A 15,279-nucleotide genomic window follows, 5' to 3' on the forward strand; every position below is an offset into this window, starting at 1 on the left:
TCCAGGACACACACACACACACACACACACACACACACACTCTCTCTCTCTCCCTCTCTCTCTCAACACACACACATATATGTACATACAGTTTGACACAGTTGCATACAGTAGGAAATGTGTGCAGAGTTGTGGTAAGTGGACAGATAGTGAAGGACATGGGAGGAATGACAGTAGAAGTGACTGTATGTATGGTAATATGCAATACTAGACGTTTTTCTGTTTTATTTTTGATCAAGTGAATATACATAAATGTCTCGTAATTACTGTGTAATATAGTTGTTTAACAATAAACCATGCCAGTGAGCCAGTGAAAAAAGCAAAGGGCTATGTTGGAGAAAAAAGGAACAGGGGTAGAGAGTCGAGCTGTTTTTTTAAATTTCATGTATTTTCCCCCTCTTCCTTCTTTACCCTCTGTCGCTCCATCTCTCTTCTCTGTAACTTTATTTTTGCTTAGCAAGAGGTGGCACTTCATTGGCATTAATCAGCCTCTGCACTGACATCATTGATTGCTCACCAGGAAATGACATAAGAACTCTGTGTGTGTGTTTGTGTGTGAGTGTGTGCGGCCGCAAGGTTGGTAGTATTTCAGACACCACTTTAGCATCTGAATTATACAGTATTTGCCAAAGAAAAGGCAATCTGATTGTGGTTGCAGCTCATATCATCATATCATGATGATGTTCAATTCTCTCTCTCTCTCTCTCTCTGTGATTGAGGATATATATACTGTATATCTATATATATATATGGAGAGAGAGAGAGGGAGGGAGAGAGAGAGAGAGAGAGAGGCTGTCTACTTAAGACATAGTTATTGGGGTGATGACTTCATGTACTGTGATATCCAACCACATTATAGGGTAACCTGACACTGCTTTCACAGTCCAACTTACTGATACATAAAAGCCAAGCTGGTTAGGAGCCAGGGTTTGAATACGAGCTTGCAGCTTGTAGATCATGTCATCAGATGATTTTCTGTTCCCCTCGTATAAAATGTCATCTGCCCTAATCTTTCCTTCCACCTCACAATTCTGCATTTCTTTTTTGCTCTCCTTGCAGACATGTTCCAGTACCTTCTATCCTTCTCTCAGGGCCACCTGAGCTCTTTGTTGGAGGGAACCTACTCATCCCTGTCCCGCCATGCCCTACCCCATGTTAACCAACTCTTCTCCTCCCTCTCACTCTACCTCCGTGGGGCCAATGTCTCTGTGGAGGCTTCAGTTCATCAGTTTTTTAACAACCTCTTCCCACTCGTCTACACACGGCTCATCAATCCAGGCAGCATAATGACGGGCAATGAAATGGGTGACTGTCTCCGTATGATCAGGCAAGATGTCAACCCTTTTGGGCCTCATCCCGCCGTCATGGCCCAAGAACTGGCTGGAGCGCTGGGAGCCGGGCGACAACTTGGCTTGGCCTTGGAGGAGGGTCTGGAGGTGATGAATGCCACTGAACATGTCAGCCTGAGCAAAGAGTGTGTGAAGGGCTTGGTGAAGATGGTGTACTGCTCCCACTGTAGGGGCTTGACGCTGATCAAGCCCTGCGTGGGCTACTGTCTGAATGTAATGCGAGGCTGCTTGGCCAGCGTGTCCGAGCTGGATCAGCCTTGGAGAAGGTATACCAGCTTGTTGGAGCAACTAACCCACGCCATGGCTGGGCACCACAGCCTGGAGCTAGCTCTGCTGGGGGTCAGGGGGCATGTTAATGAGGCCTTGCTCTACGCACAGCTCCATGGTCCACTCATTACTGCCACGGTGAGTACACACTACACCAGCAGCTTTAATGGAACATGCAAAAAGACTCCAAACCTTTTTGTTGAACATCTTTATTTTACATATATACCTTGGCAATGTTCAGTGTATTGATTGGAAAGCTCTTGCAGACTGCTTGTGGGGTATGAGCATTTTTTTCCACCAATGCAACAAAGAACACTGCACAGTGCGTTAATGTTGGCACAGTGTTTAAATTATTCAGAGAAAAATAATGTTAATGCTTAAAAAAGTCAGCCTCCTACAAAGAAATGCAGTCTAAATTTAGGCTGGAAAAAGATTAATCTTCCAAAATGGCAAGCTAGTCGAAAATGACCATTGTTGTGTAACATAGGGGAATATTATAAATTTCTGAGTGACTATGATGAAAGTGAGAGAAGTCATGGATAAAAACCACTTCACATATGCTTTTTGCTTAATGCGGTTTTACGATGGATGTTCACAGCATGAAGACAGTTTCATGAGTGTTCAAACTGAATGCTGGAATTAAATCTACAAAACTGTTTTTTTAACCTTTGATTTGTATTCTTATGTTCACAGCAAGTGTTGTGGTTAGACTATACTGTATAAAACAAAAAGTATTCTTAGACTTGTATTTCATTTTTCATTTTTCCATTTAAAACAATGTACTGTGGCTGTAAAACCAGAGACCAACTCTCTTTCATACTTTCCTCTTACATGTGTCCAATGGGACTAGGACAACATGAATTTTGTCAATGAAAATGGCACTGAAACATTTGTATTTGAAAAAGTTGCAGTTTGGATTTTATTATTAATATCCTGTCAACACTTTGAGTTATTCGAGAGCAGTAGCTATGGGTGATATGGATGTATTGAATATGGGACCACAGAAGAGAAGAACGATGCTTCATATGTCGCCAGGGTTACGTTAGGGTGCAGTTGTTCCCTAATATCTTTAATGGGACCACTTGCGGACAAGTATACCCTGGAACTGTTCCCAGAAAAGGATTGGAACTGTAAGACGACCCTATAGAAGCCATAATGTGCAAGCTGTTCATGGATTAAACTTCAGATTGGCATTTTAGTTTTTTTAAATGTACAGTTGCAGTCTTCCAATGAACCATTATGAGTTATTACTGTTGTGACTTAATAACTCAGTGAAGAAAAGGTTTGCCAACCAGGTTTACGTAAAGGATCATATCAACTCATTTGCATGTTTAAGTCCATTAAATACCACAAGTTGTATTTCTGTTCTTTTGGCAGGTCAGCTGCTTCTCTCCATTTAAAGTCCTGCTTCAAGCTATCATTTCTAGACAAGTGTCTCCACTGAATGCACAGTATGCAAAATCAATATCGTCACTCCATCCAGCTCGTGCCAAGCAAACAAACAGTCCCTCCAAAATGTCAAAGTAATGGAGCATTTCTGGGATTACTTATTGCATTACTGAATTTCAAGTTCTAATCCCTATTACTGTAAAAAGCAATCACAGTAGTGTACTATACTGTCTGCCAAACACTGTCCATTACTGAGAGACATGTTTTATCGTCCTCCCAAGAGAGTTCATTCATCTATTATTTTGTAAAGCCAGCTTACAATGCAGTGCCATTACCTCTATTACTTTTTGTCCAGTGGGTTTAGCTTGTGACTATAAGCCAAATCTGAAGTCTTTGTCATCACAGCTTCACTTTATCTCATCAAGTCAAGTCAGTTTTATTTACGACCCAAAATCACAAATTACAATCCATTAGGGGGCTTTGCAGTCTGTACAGCTTACAACACCCTCTGTTCTTAGACCATTAAAGCAGTAGGGAGACAGATTAAAAAAAAAAATCATTGTTGTCACAACATCCTGCTAGTGAAGGGTCAGTGTATTGAAATAAATTTCATAATATAAAATCCAAGTAATTTGTAGTTAAGGGGATTAAACATGCGAAACTACTGGTATGGTCCTTTGAAAGTTGTGAGAGAACAGCACAGTACCTGAATGATTCTAGATTAAACACTCACATTAAACACACACATCCAAATGCATGGACACTTAGTGTATACACACATCCACACGCAGACAGAGGAAGGTTGGTTGCCAGGCTCAAAGACTGACTGAATACAACTATGCAGAGAAAGACCCAGCTTGTATTTCATGTGTATGTGTGTGTGTATGCCTACTTGGTATTCATGGGGTGGCAGGCAATCCTGGAGCAGGGAGTCTAGCACGGGGACAAGTGGGACAGAATTGAAAGGGTTCCAGCTAGGCCATACAAACTAGACCCAGCCAGCTGGAAAGAAGGGCCAGGAGAATTGTTGCTGCTGAAGGAGGTGGCCCCCAGTCTGACACCAGTGGCTCCCATTTAGCGTGCTTTCATTATTTCACCCAGGCATTCGCTCAGGCTAGAGTGCAAACACGATCACCTAAGTTTACTCATTCACTAATACACACACATACACCTACATGCAAAATGACACACAGCTCTGTTTACATGTATTACTAGAACCCATGGCCTTTTTAAATCACACTATGTTTTTATAAAGCCACAGTGGACTGTCTAGGAAAACTATTAAGTCTCCAGTGCACAACTACTGTGTCAGCGTAACCACCTTCAACCTTATACCTTTACATACCACCTCCCAGGAGTACAGCCAGTTTTAAAGAACTATTATCCTTACTATCTTACTGCAAAGTAAAAAATGTACAAATACCTCACTGAGCCTACGATTTTTATAACTTATGCTGCATGTGTGAAGTCAAGCACAAAGAAGTAACTATGCTTTCTTGCAGAGTCAGAATATTATAGAGTTGTTATTAAAGGAATTATTGTGACTGTGTGGTTTTACAGTGGGATGTTATCCCAAACCATTTAGTGGTTGCTCTCTCTCTCTCTCTGTTTCTCTCTATGTTACTTAGAGAGCAGCAGACTACACAGAGTCTGCTCTATATGTTGCTGTACGTCATAGGGTAGGACCCGGGTCGTTACACATATACTGTACACACACACACACACACACACACACACACTCACACACACGCACACTTCTCCACTTCATATGCAGGTATCAGGTTTTTAGAAGTCCTGTAAGGAGGCTAGATGTGCAGCCCACCCTGTGACAAGCAGCTCACGTGAAACTGAAAGGCACCTATTGATAGTTATGTGGATGTGGTGCAGCAAAAGGACAGCATCTGTTTTAACACATTCCTGCTCTTATTAAGATGGAGCATGAACGTGGGTCAAAGGGAAGTGCTTATGGTTATGGATATTAGGGTAGGCTGAGGCTGGATTATGTCAAGTAGACACAATTAGGACAAAATTGGAAAATATCCACTAAAAGTGGCTACTATTATTGGGCTCCAGTGGAAATGGTAGCTCTAGTGTTTAGTCAGGTTTTCTCCCTCTGAATGCTGCCCTTTCAAGTTCATCGAAGAGTTTCTTCCTCCAGAGTCAACTGTGCCTGAGAGGCCACAGACTGCTATTTACTGACATGGCCATAAAAATGATATGGCTCATATGACCCAGAGGGGAACTTTACATCTTCTACTGGTTAAAGATGAGTAGTCTGTAGGATAAATCTTTACACACAGACATATGTATTCACTCACACCTTCATCCACTCGCTCAGTTGCCCACTGAGAGCTTTATAGTCTGTTTATGAGAAAATAGTGCTAGTGGTCCAGATTAGAACAGTTTATATGCAGGTCTACCTTATCCGCTTGTTGGTTTTACCCCGGCCTCTCATTACAGTCTTATGGAGGAATGATAATAGCAGCCTGGGCCTTTAGATAATGGAAACAAGGGCCAGTGGGATGACTGGAAGGTTTCCAGTCACCACAGCGGCACCTCAACAGACTGCAGTGGCTTACATTGCAAGCACTTTTTCTTTTACGCTGGCCCATAATAAAATAAAGGAATATCATTGGTGTGAAAACAAACTTTGTTTGTTGTCATCACAGTTTCTTATTTTACTTTCCCTGGCCCATTCTCTGCGACCTTGTATTTTTATCGTTTCAGAATAGGACATATTTTGCCGTACTGTTGTAGAGTATGTATCAAATTTAAAACTGTTAGTAGAATGGTAGCTGACGCAAAATGAGCTCATGGCCAATCTATAAGCTTAACCCCATTTTTCACTTACAACCCAAGTTGTAAGTGTGCGCCTTTGGCATTCTGTCTAACCCTCATGCTGACTGGCTGGCTTACTCAGCAGTACATTAGCTAATGATGGTAGATGCAGCCTCTCATCTCCTTAGCCACCCTCGTACATCTTTTCCTGCTCTCCTCCCTCTTCCCTCTTTTAGTATTTGCTGCTGTTGATAATATGCAGCAGCACTCAACACTACAAAAAAACGGCATTTGATTGATTGCTCGGCCATTACATTTGGATTTGGACATGTAAATATGAGGTTGATCATAAGTTCATGAGATGTTCACAGAAGCAAGTCCACTCAGATGGACTGTTTTACACAGAATAAGAAATGACAGGAGAGAGAGATGACTGAGAAAGAAAGAAGGTCCACAGTCATACAGTGCTGTCGGTTACAAGGCTTAAATGTATAACTAAAAAAACTTGTATCTATGGATTGGACCCCTCAAAATCTTTTGGCTGGTGAATTTAAACTGAGATAGCAAAAAATATTGTTACATGATGCCAAGTTTGTCCTCCATCTTGTCCAGTATCTAGTAGCTAAGGATATCTCATCATGTAATATCGCTTCGTCCAAACATTTTCAGAAACAAACACTTCTCTGGTATTGCTGATGAGGTCCTTTTTCAACATTTAGTTTTAGATAATTGTGCCTGCAGTGAACAGTGTAGAAATCACATTTGGGCTTTTTCTACTTGTTCTCACTGTGGTATCTCAAACCATGGAGTCAGCACCCCTGGCCACACGGGCTTTTTTACCCTTATGTAAACCCTCATTTTAACTTCTCCATGTCTCCACACCTCCCTCTCTGTCACCCTTTAAGTTTGCCATGCCTGTGTGTGTGTGTTCACACTCCCAGCAGCCTCACCTGATACCCTGGTGTCCACTGGCCTGCTGTTGAGCACCTTGCATGTTGAACTAGCTGCCATGATACTGTCATGCAGCTGCTGTGGTGAAGGGAACCGGAATGCCTACTGCATCTGTGTTATGATTTTATTGGCAATTGCCGGTTCATTGAAATGCTTCAAAATGGACATGTGTATTCTGAAAGTTTCTATCTGCAAGCTTATTTTCTTTGCTGGTGTGCATGTTTCATTGCAGGCACAGATGAGATGAACTCACTTGACCTCTCTCTGTCTCTTTTCCCTGCCCTTTCTCCTCAATTTATGTGGTGTGTGACCACTTGACTCCTCTGATGCTTGTGGACAAATGTCAACAAACTCCAAAGTGACACCCATATTTACAAAGAAAAAAAAAACGAGAGCCTCTCAATTTTAGATCATCTGTGAGTGATTTAATTGGGAAAAACAAACCTCAATGTGGAGAGAGAAACTCAGTGTTCTCTTAACTGATTGGAATCTCAAGGACTTTTCCCTGTGATATACGAGGGATGAGTCTCTCTTTAATTAGCCCTGACAGCATTCGGATAAGAGAGAGAGGGAGAGATAAAGAGGGGAGGCGGGAGGCTGATAGCAGAGAGAGTGAAGACTGAAGAGAAAGATGGAGACAAAGTGATTTAGAAAGAATGAAGAGAGACCAAAAAAAATGGTGATGACGAATTGGCTGGGAGAGAGAAAAGAAGGCAAGGGGAAAAGAGTGATGCTGTAAATCATCTCCACTCTTTCACTCAAGGCTTTCTGGGACAGGCCAATTGGAGAGATCTGTCACAATTAGCCCTTGAGTGGTTCAGGAGGTGTTATGTATGCTGAATGTTTTTGCACTGAAAGCTAAAAACTAAAAATAGTCTTTAACTTAAAAATCCTATCAACATATGCATACATAAAAATTGTCTAATGTGTCTCTGACAATGTTTTTACAGAACAAAGGGTATAATTGTCACATCACAATCCATAAAATGGGTGTCCTTTCCTTCTTACTCATTAAGAATTGCCTGAATATATGAATATGCAATATTTTTCAGTCCCCAAGTTTAACTGCTGGACACAAGATGTCACCTACTTCACTGTGAAGTTCGTCCTCAGTGGATGTACACTGAAGGCTTCAAGTTTCCACATCACACTTATCTGGTCCAGTCATCTCACTGTGTGGGCAAGGATTGGCTTCCATTACAAATGATGCTCATGGGCTTCACCTCTTAAAATCATTATAATGTCAGAATCTGCACATACATGATTATTGTATACAGTGAAGCTTAAACATTCTGTTAGGATAAGAACAAACACGTTTTTTACGGGAAAGGGGGCGAAATTGATGACGTGCGCCTTCTATTGTGTTCAGTAAGTGATTAATTAATTGCAAATTTGCTTTTTACGGTTCGTGTGACACACATGTGCCTTTGATGCAGTTTTTCTTTAATTATTGCCTGTTTAATAGTCACCAGCTTTAATCTTTCCTGCCAAAAAGAACTGAAGTGTTACAAGTACGAAGAATAAAGGATGGCAATTAGTTCAGTCGTTTGCAACAGCAGTTTAACATTATCAGATGAAAGATGCTAGTGATATCAAGAGGTCTGTAAGTCTTTTAATTGGACAAGCTCACAGTCTCACTCACTGTCATTCACTACCAAGCATTTTTTTTCTTCCTGATGATATGTTTTTACCTATCTTCTTCTTCTTACCTATCTTGAGATACTTGTGATGACATCTGTTTTCTAAATCATGTATCGTATAATCTCATTGCTAGACATTAGAATATCTGACTAAACTGTGTTCTCATTTTGTTTCTTACAGACCTAAGTCAGACTTAGTATCAGTAAAAGGGTGGCCTACTGTTCGGGGCTGACTGCCGTGTGAGGCCATAATGGTCTGATTAAACTCAACACCTTAAAGCTTACATCTGTCTCTTTGTGTGGTTAAAAGTAAAACACAGCCTAACAGTGTAGTTAAGGGAGCAAAGAGACATCCTTATTCCCCTAACCCACCCAGATTTTCCCAGATGGTCCTGGGTTTGGACTGGCAACTTTCCAGTTTCCAGCTTGCTTCCTTAACGTCAAGGCCTGCACCATAGCACTGCTAGTACTGCGAAATTTAAGTAGTCACCTTAATGCATAATAAAGAGCAAACATTTTTGTATTTTTCTGCATCCTTGCTATACATACATATATACTGTATATATGGTTATTCTTGGATTGTAGTGCATTGTGATAACAAACTGTTAAACATATGATCCAGTGTTGATCCTCAACAAGTCATGTAATTGTACATTACACCCCAAACAGTAAGTCTAAGGTTATTGATGGTTTCTTTTACTTTAACATGCATTTAAATTGCATTCTGTAAGAACAGCAATAGAGGCCCTGCACAAGTTGCAGGCCCTCCCTTTCTATTTTTGTATGTGTTGCAATTAGACATGGAAATTGTTGGTTGTTTAAACACAATTATCGTGATGCTTGATGGCAAAAACTCCAGTCATTTGAAATTGAATTGCCTTGGTTTTAGTTGGAGAAAACATCATAAACAACCCTGTTGCCAAAGTAAAAAGGATCTTCCTGTGCGGTTAGTGAGCCTACCAGTATGTAAACCAATGGGCTGCTGTTCTCTTTCCATTTCCGCTAGTCATTTCTTTACTTGGCCACAGATTGCATTTTTTCTCCTTCAGTTAGTAACTGCAGTGATGTGAGGACAAAATAAAGCTAATTGCGTTTGCTGTTATTTGCTCTCTTATTTATTTATTTTTCCAGTCTTGTAGTTAATTACTCTGCATAGCTCTCATTGAAACATTAATGCAATACATTGAATGAAATTCTAATTCCAAAGGTGATTCAACATGGTACTGAACAAGAGACTTCTGTTATTTGGCCTGTTTCTTCTCTTGCTGTGTCACTACTTCATGTATCTAAACCTTAATAATAGGGGAGGACTGTTTCCTGGATCGAGGACTGTTTGATTTCTGTCTTGGAGAGCAAGAACAGTTTAGTTTTACTGTCACAGACCGCAATGAAATTTTTTATTTAGCGAATGTTTCATGGTTATGAGAAAACATGGTTTAAAAGTGTCCAATATCTTTAGATGACAGTAACCGTGGCTTGGATTATGGATGTAAGCAGCAGTCCCAAGAGCCAGTGATATGAATGAAACAGACACAATTTCTACTTCTGAACATCCTATCATAGTGAAGTCATAAAATATACATATTTGTGCATATGCCTGCGCTCTCACACATCCTTTGTATACAGATATACACCACTACAGTGCAAAACAGCTTTAAGTGAATCCTTGAGATTAGTTTGAAATAGTACAACTGATGGCACAGAACCAGTTGTTAGTATTTCTATGAGCTGATGTTCCACTGAGGCCATGCAGCCCGATGATACATAACTGTGATAAATGAATACAATCTCTAAGGTTTGGCTGGAAACTGGATATTGTTTTAACTAAGGTCAGGAACGGTTAATATAACACAATCTCAGTATGTGACTGTTTTTTTTTAAATTCAATATACTTGGCCAGGTTCTGCAGTGGAAGAATCCTTGTGCCTTTGTTGCAAATGGTAAGAATTCTTTAGCTCTACTAGAAATTGTATTTAGCTGTTGTTTGTTTGTTCCTGGAGTCAAACAGTTGGTAGCCTAAGATGACCAGATTGTGTGTATGTGTGTATGTACATTTAAAACACAAACTACGGAAAAGTGGAAGTCGGGGGTCTTGACTGACCGAACAAGCCCTCTTCATCCCACAGTGCAATGCTCTTGGGGTGAGAGGAGGGCTGAGAAAGTTCCCTTGGCTTTGCTGGGTAATCCCTTGATAAATAAACTGGGAAGTCAAGACCACCACTGCTATCGGTAAGCCAATACTCCCCGAGAGGAGGGATGGCCCTGGGCTTGGCTGGCTTGAAATTGATTCTCCTGTTGTGCTCTTTTTACACTCACTTGCCTCATGATGATAACATAAGATACAGATACACACACACACACACACACACACACACACGTCAAGTCAGTTTTAAGTTAATCCACATTAACAGTTCACACCTTTTTTAAGGTAAAGATAAATGAATTACTGTGACTGGATGTCTCTTTGACATGCAACACAGCAAATCCTTCAGTAAAACGTGTACATGGTTGTAAAAACAATGATCCACTTACCTTCAGTAGAAATCAGATTTCATTGGCTAGCTCAAATGCACATAGAATACATACCTTGTATTTCCCTAAAGTCTCCCCATATAGACAACATGCATCTCACTAATCTGCCCCCTCCATCAGTCTCTTCATCGTATAAAGAATGTGCCACAGAATAGCTGAGACTGAGAAGGAATAACAAGGACAAACAGGTGTTCACACACACACACACACACACACACACACACACACACATACATACATATACAAAAGTAAGTACTCATGCTGTTCCCAAATAGGATTTTCTTTCTCACGCCATCATCAGGTCAGGAGATAATTGATTTATGGTTGTGTTGTGTGCCATATCATTATTTAGTTGTCATCTGATTGGCCCTCAGGATTATGTGGTCCAGTCCGTTAGAGCATGTCTCCATTTCTCAAGAGGATCCATAATGAAGATAGTTTATTTTCCCTACAATGACTTTGTCTTCTGTTTACACAGTTGCATGCTTGCTTAGGCATAAGAATGATTTGTGTCAGACTTTTTGTTTTGAGACGTGGGCCTTTCTCTGCTCTCTTATGGCCTCTTCAAAAGTGGTGCATTTTGAACATCTTCTCTGTGGTTTGGCTCTAAAAATAATGGGGTTATGCAAACAGAACTGTCAGCGACCTCCTCTTGATGTTCATATTTTACACTGATGTTTACATTTTTGTCTCGGAGAATAGCGTGTGTGTCATACAAAGGCAGGTGAGAAATGGCACCGGATTTTAAAACTTTGCTCTGCCTCTTTGAAAAGTTCACAATGACAGGATTAGATTCTGTCTCCCCTTCCCCCCCTCCCATTTATCACTGCTGTAGAGAAATGATAACCTGTAGCTCTGACCTTTTTTGGATGTTTTTTCATGTGTTGAATTAAATTATCACCTTTGGTCTCACGAAATGAGACTTTTCCAGCCAAGTACTGCTCTTTTAAACTATTGGCATCATACTATAACAATGTCCCAATGGATTTTTGATGACGTCTGGAATATTTTATCTGTATACTACTTGATTGTCTTATGGTATGTTTATATTTAATTGAAGTGCATTTTAATTTTCATGTAGGATGTTTGTTTGGGAGTCCTGGCCCAAATACCAGAGTGGAGTACTCAAAAAAGAGCATAAATAATTAAAGAAAGATAGACACACAATTTCCTTAATAACAAATAATAACTGACCTGTCTTGGTTCTTCTCAGCCCTTTGCACACCTGCCTCTTGCACAGCCTGCCTCACCACTTTCACACAAACACACACACCTCCTTATCACACATGCAGTGCTGTAGACCTTCCAAACACTGCGGTCTGGACATGATGTCATGGTGTCTGGAATACGTGTTTTAAATCTCTGGAATGTATTTAATAGAAACATATTTTTTGATAAATAAGGAAGAGGCGTGTGGTTCACTTCAACCACATCTGCCATATTGGTTAAGTACTTCAAGTATTTGCACATGTAGTTTAGAAACAGGTTTTAGCAAGTTTGTATGGTAAAATGAATCAACTTTGACATTTATAGCTTTACTGCATCTTGGAATAAACAGTGTTTTATTGAGTCATTTTATTTGTTGCTGCAAACACTTGCCAGTGTTGATAATTCTATACTGAGCAATGCTCCAGGCTAATTAGCAAAATACAAATTAGACTCTAAATTTTAGAATATCCTTGGTTGCCATTACCCTTGCACAGATACTCTAGTTTTTACATACCTTACTTCATAAAACAATCCATTGTATGGTTTTGAAATTTCACAAATGCTCTGAAGAATCTCTGAACACATCATGTTGTGCAGACAGTACATAAATGAATTAAATGGTAATTGTGTGCAGAAACACTGCAGCACATGCAAGGAGCATTTGGCTTATTGTGTTGATAGCCTGCATTGCCAAAACAGTTGCTGCATTCCATCTTTTCTCACCACCACGATGTAATGTGTGCGTGTGGCATGTTTGCGTGTGCATGTGTGGCTGTGAGTCGCTCTACCACATGTGAGCATGTTTTATTGGTCCAGAGGGAGGTAAGGTTAATGCAATAAAACAGCCATCCCCGTGCCCAGCGTCTGCCGCAATGGAGGATTTAAGACCAAAATGTAGTTAAACTAAAGTAGGAGAGGAAGGCCAGAGTGAAGAGTGAGGTGCAAGGACAAGGAAAGATGTTCAGGTTAGGTTGTTACATGGCTAGAAAACAATTCTTGGATTCTTGAGCTACTGGATGACCCACTGCTCAGGAATAGATAGCTGTTATGTGAAAACCGTCTTTTAAACTCTGTTTATAAGGCCCATGAGATGACAAATCTGTCTTACCCTAGGGTGAAAGTGTATTTATAGCATGCTGGCAAGATACATTTTCTGACCATTAACACATATTTCAGCTGCTTCCACACTTACTATCCTTATCCAAACTCTTCCTAGCATGTGGACACACCCGTTCAACCAGTCATTTAGACACAGATGCTTACCAGCTCCATTCCAAATGACTTTTATATATTTGTTTGTGCATTCCGTTGTTTAATGGTCCTCACAGGCCTTCCTAAACAGTTGCATTTCAGTGACAGTGTGTCTAACGGTGTAAGAAAAGTTTGCACAATTGCTTTGATGTTTTTATTAATGAGGATTTCCAGAGTATATTCACTGGATTAGTGTCAGAGTTGATCACTGTATTGTTTAGTACCAATGCCGGACCAATTTCTGATCCTTAGTTATTGTAACTTAGTGTCCTCTCCTCTGTGAACAAAACGTTGGAAAACTGCACCACCTAAAATTGCATTTTTCAAATTAACATCATCTGGCCCTGATTCTAAATAGTGGAGTAAGTGATCAAAGTGTATTCTTAATTAAGAAACCAACATGATCAACTACTCTGGGAAAAGTCAAGGTGTGCTTTACTGCGTGTATGAAAACATCACTAAGAATGTGGAGAAAACCCTGCTTCAGTGAAGTCATTTGCACAGCTTCTTGCTGTACGGCACCCTTTTCTAAATCAGTGATGAATAAGTAGTGCTGCTCAATATTGCACAGTCCTGTTGGACGCCCTTACATGGTAGAATGACTCATCTCTCGAGACAGAGTAGCGTATATACAGTGATCACTTGAATTATTCAGTCCAGCGTGCAAGAACCATTGCACTCCGTCTCTCTCTGGCTAATTGAGGACCACTTAATAAGACTGGCCAGAGGCTTTTAAGCCAATGAGTTGTCATTGATTTTGCCTCCTGGTTTGAAGCACACGCCCCTTCGTTCTCATGACCCCGCCAAGTTTAATGGCCCACTGGAGATGCTCGTCATCGTTGCCAACTGTGTGCACATGCGTTCACCTCCATGAAGTAGTAGAATGTTCTACATTTACTGTCAGCCCTCCTGGCAGTTAGTCACTCATCACACCATTTCCTTTCATCACATCCCTCACTTCACACCCACCTTTTTCCCATGTTGTCAGTTACTCTGAAGTTCTCTGTTTCATAAATCTTTTCACCTCTCTTCACCCTGCAATCATTCAATTGAAATATAGGCATTCGTCATTTGAAATTGATGACATCACTCAAAAAAAAAACCAAAAAAAATGTTCACTTTGTATAAACTATTTGCATTTATATGCTTTCAGCTGTGCAGGTGCCAATTGGCAGTTTATTGGAGTCGCCTGCAGCTCCACCCGTGCTGTTAAATGTTTTCCTAGCTTAACAGGTGTCTGTGTGTGTGTGTATTTGCTCTATCCTCACCACAGGTGGACAAGGTGTGTGGGCTGTCTACTGGGGAACCTTCAAGCATGCAGCCTACTAGCCCAGAGGTCACAACCTCTTCTCTGACCTCCTCGTCTCCTCTCCCATCTGCCACCCCCTCCAAACCTCTACCAGAGCAGTGGCAGGGGCAGTTAGCCCACTTGAGGAGGTAAGACCAAGCAATTAACTGTGAACTGCAGAGTTAACTACTGCATTTTGTAAATCGCCTCTTTTATTTGCTGCAAATATTCAGCTGCAGCTTTTTTTTGGCTTGTTAATTATTTACACTGCTATATGGTCAGCTATTCAATTGAAATTAAATGAAAACTGGTCTGTATGACAAAGTCATACAGCTGTGAATAGGTGCTGGACATATGAGTTGGCCAGTGTCTTCACAGCTGCCATCATTTTTCTTTCTCCATATGGTTAGTTGGATACAGTACACACTCACACACACATGCTAAATGTAGTGCCTGGCACTAAAGTCCATGCCCTCCACCTGGCCTCTGAGGCAGCCACCCCATGCCCACAGCAGCTGGCTGTGCTGTGCCAGGAGAGGGGGAGTGTGGGCAAGATTAATCTTGATGGACCAACAATTTCCTGTTTACTCAGACGGCTATACCACCAACTCTGCGCACCAGTCGG

General features: G+C 40.8%; 1 protein-coding gene across 4 annotated transcripts in view; it reads left to right on the plus strand.

Moving 5' to 3' along the window:
* gpc5c (glypican 5c) overlaps window positions 1–15,279 on the plus strand; it is a 95,353-nt gene that overhangs the window by 25,679 nt on the left and 54,395 nt on the right. For all 4 annotated transcript variants that reach the window (XM_046407361.1, XM_046407359.1, XM_046407362.1 and 1 more), the window contains 2 exons: window positions 1,060–1,754; window positions 14,640–14,803. In XM_046407361.1, coding sequence (XP_046263317.1) covers window positions 1,060–1,754; window positions 14,640–14,803 — 859 coding nt within the window. The remainder of the gene's footprint in view (window positions 1–1,059; window positions 1,755–14,639; window positions 14,804–15,279) is intronic.

Source organism: Scatophagus argus, chromosome 13, assembly GCF_020382885.2.
Source record: "Scatophagus argus isolate fScaArg1 chromosome 13, fScaArg1.pri, whole genome shotgun sequence".
NCBI lineage: Eukaryota > Metazoa > Chordata > Actinopteri > Scatophagidae > Scatophagus > Scatophagus argus.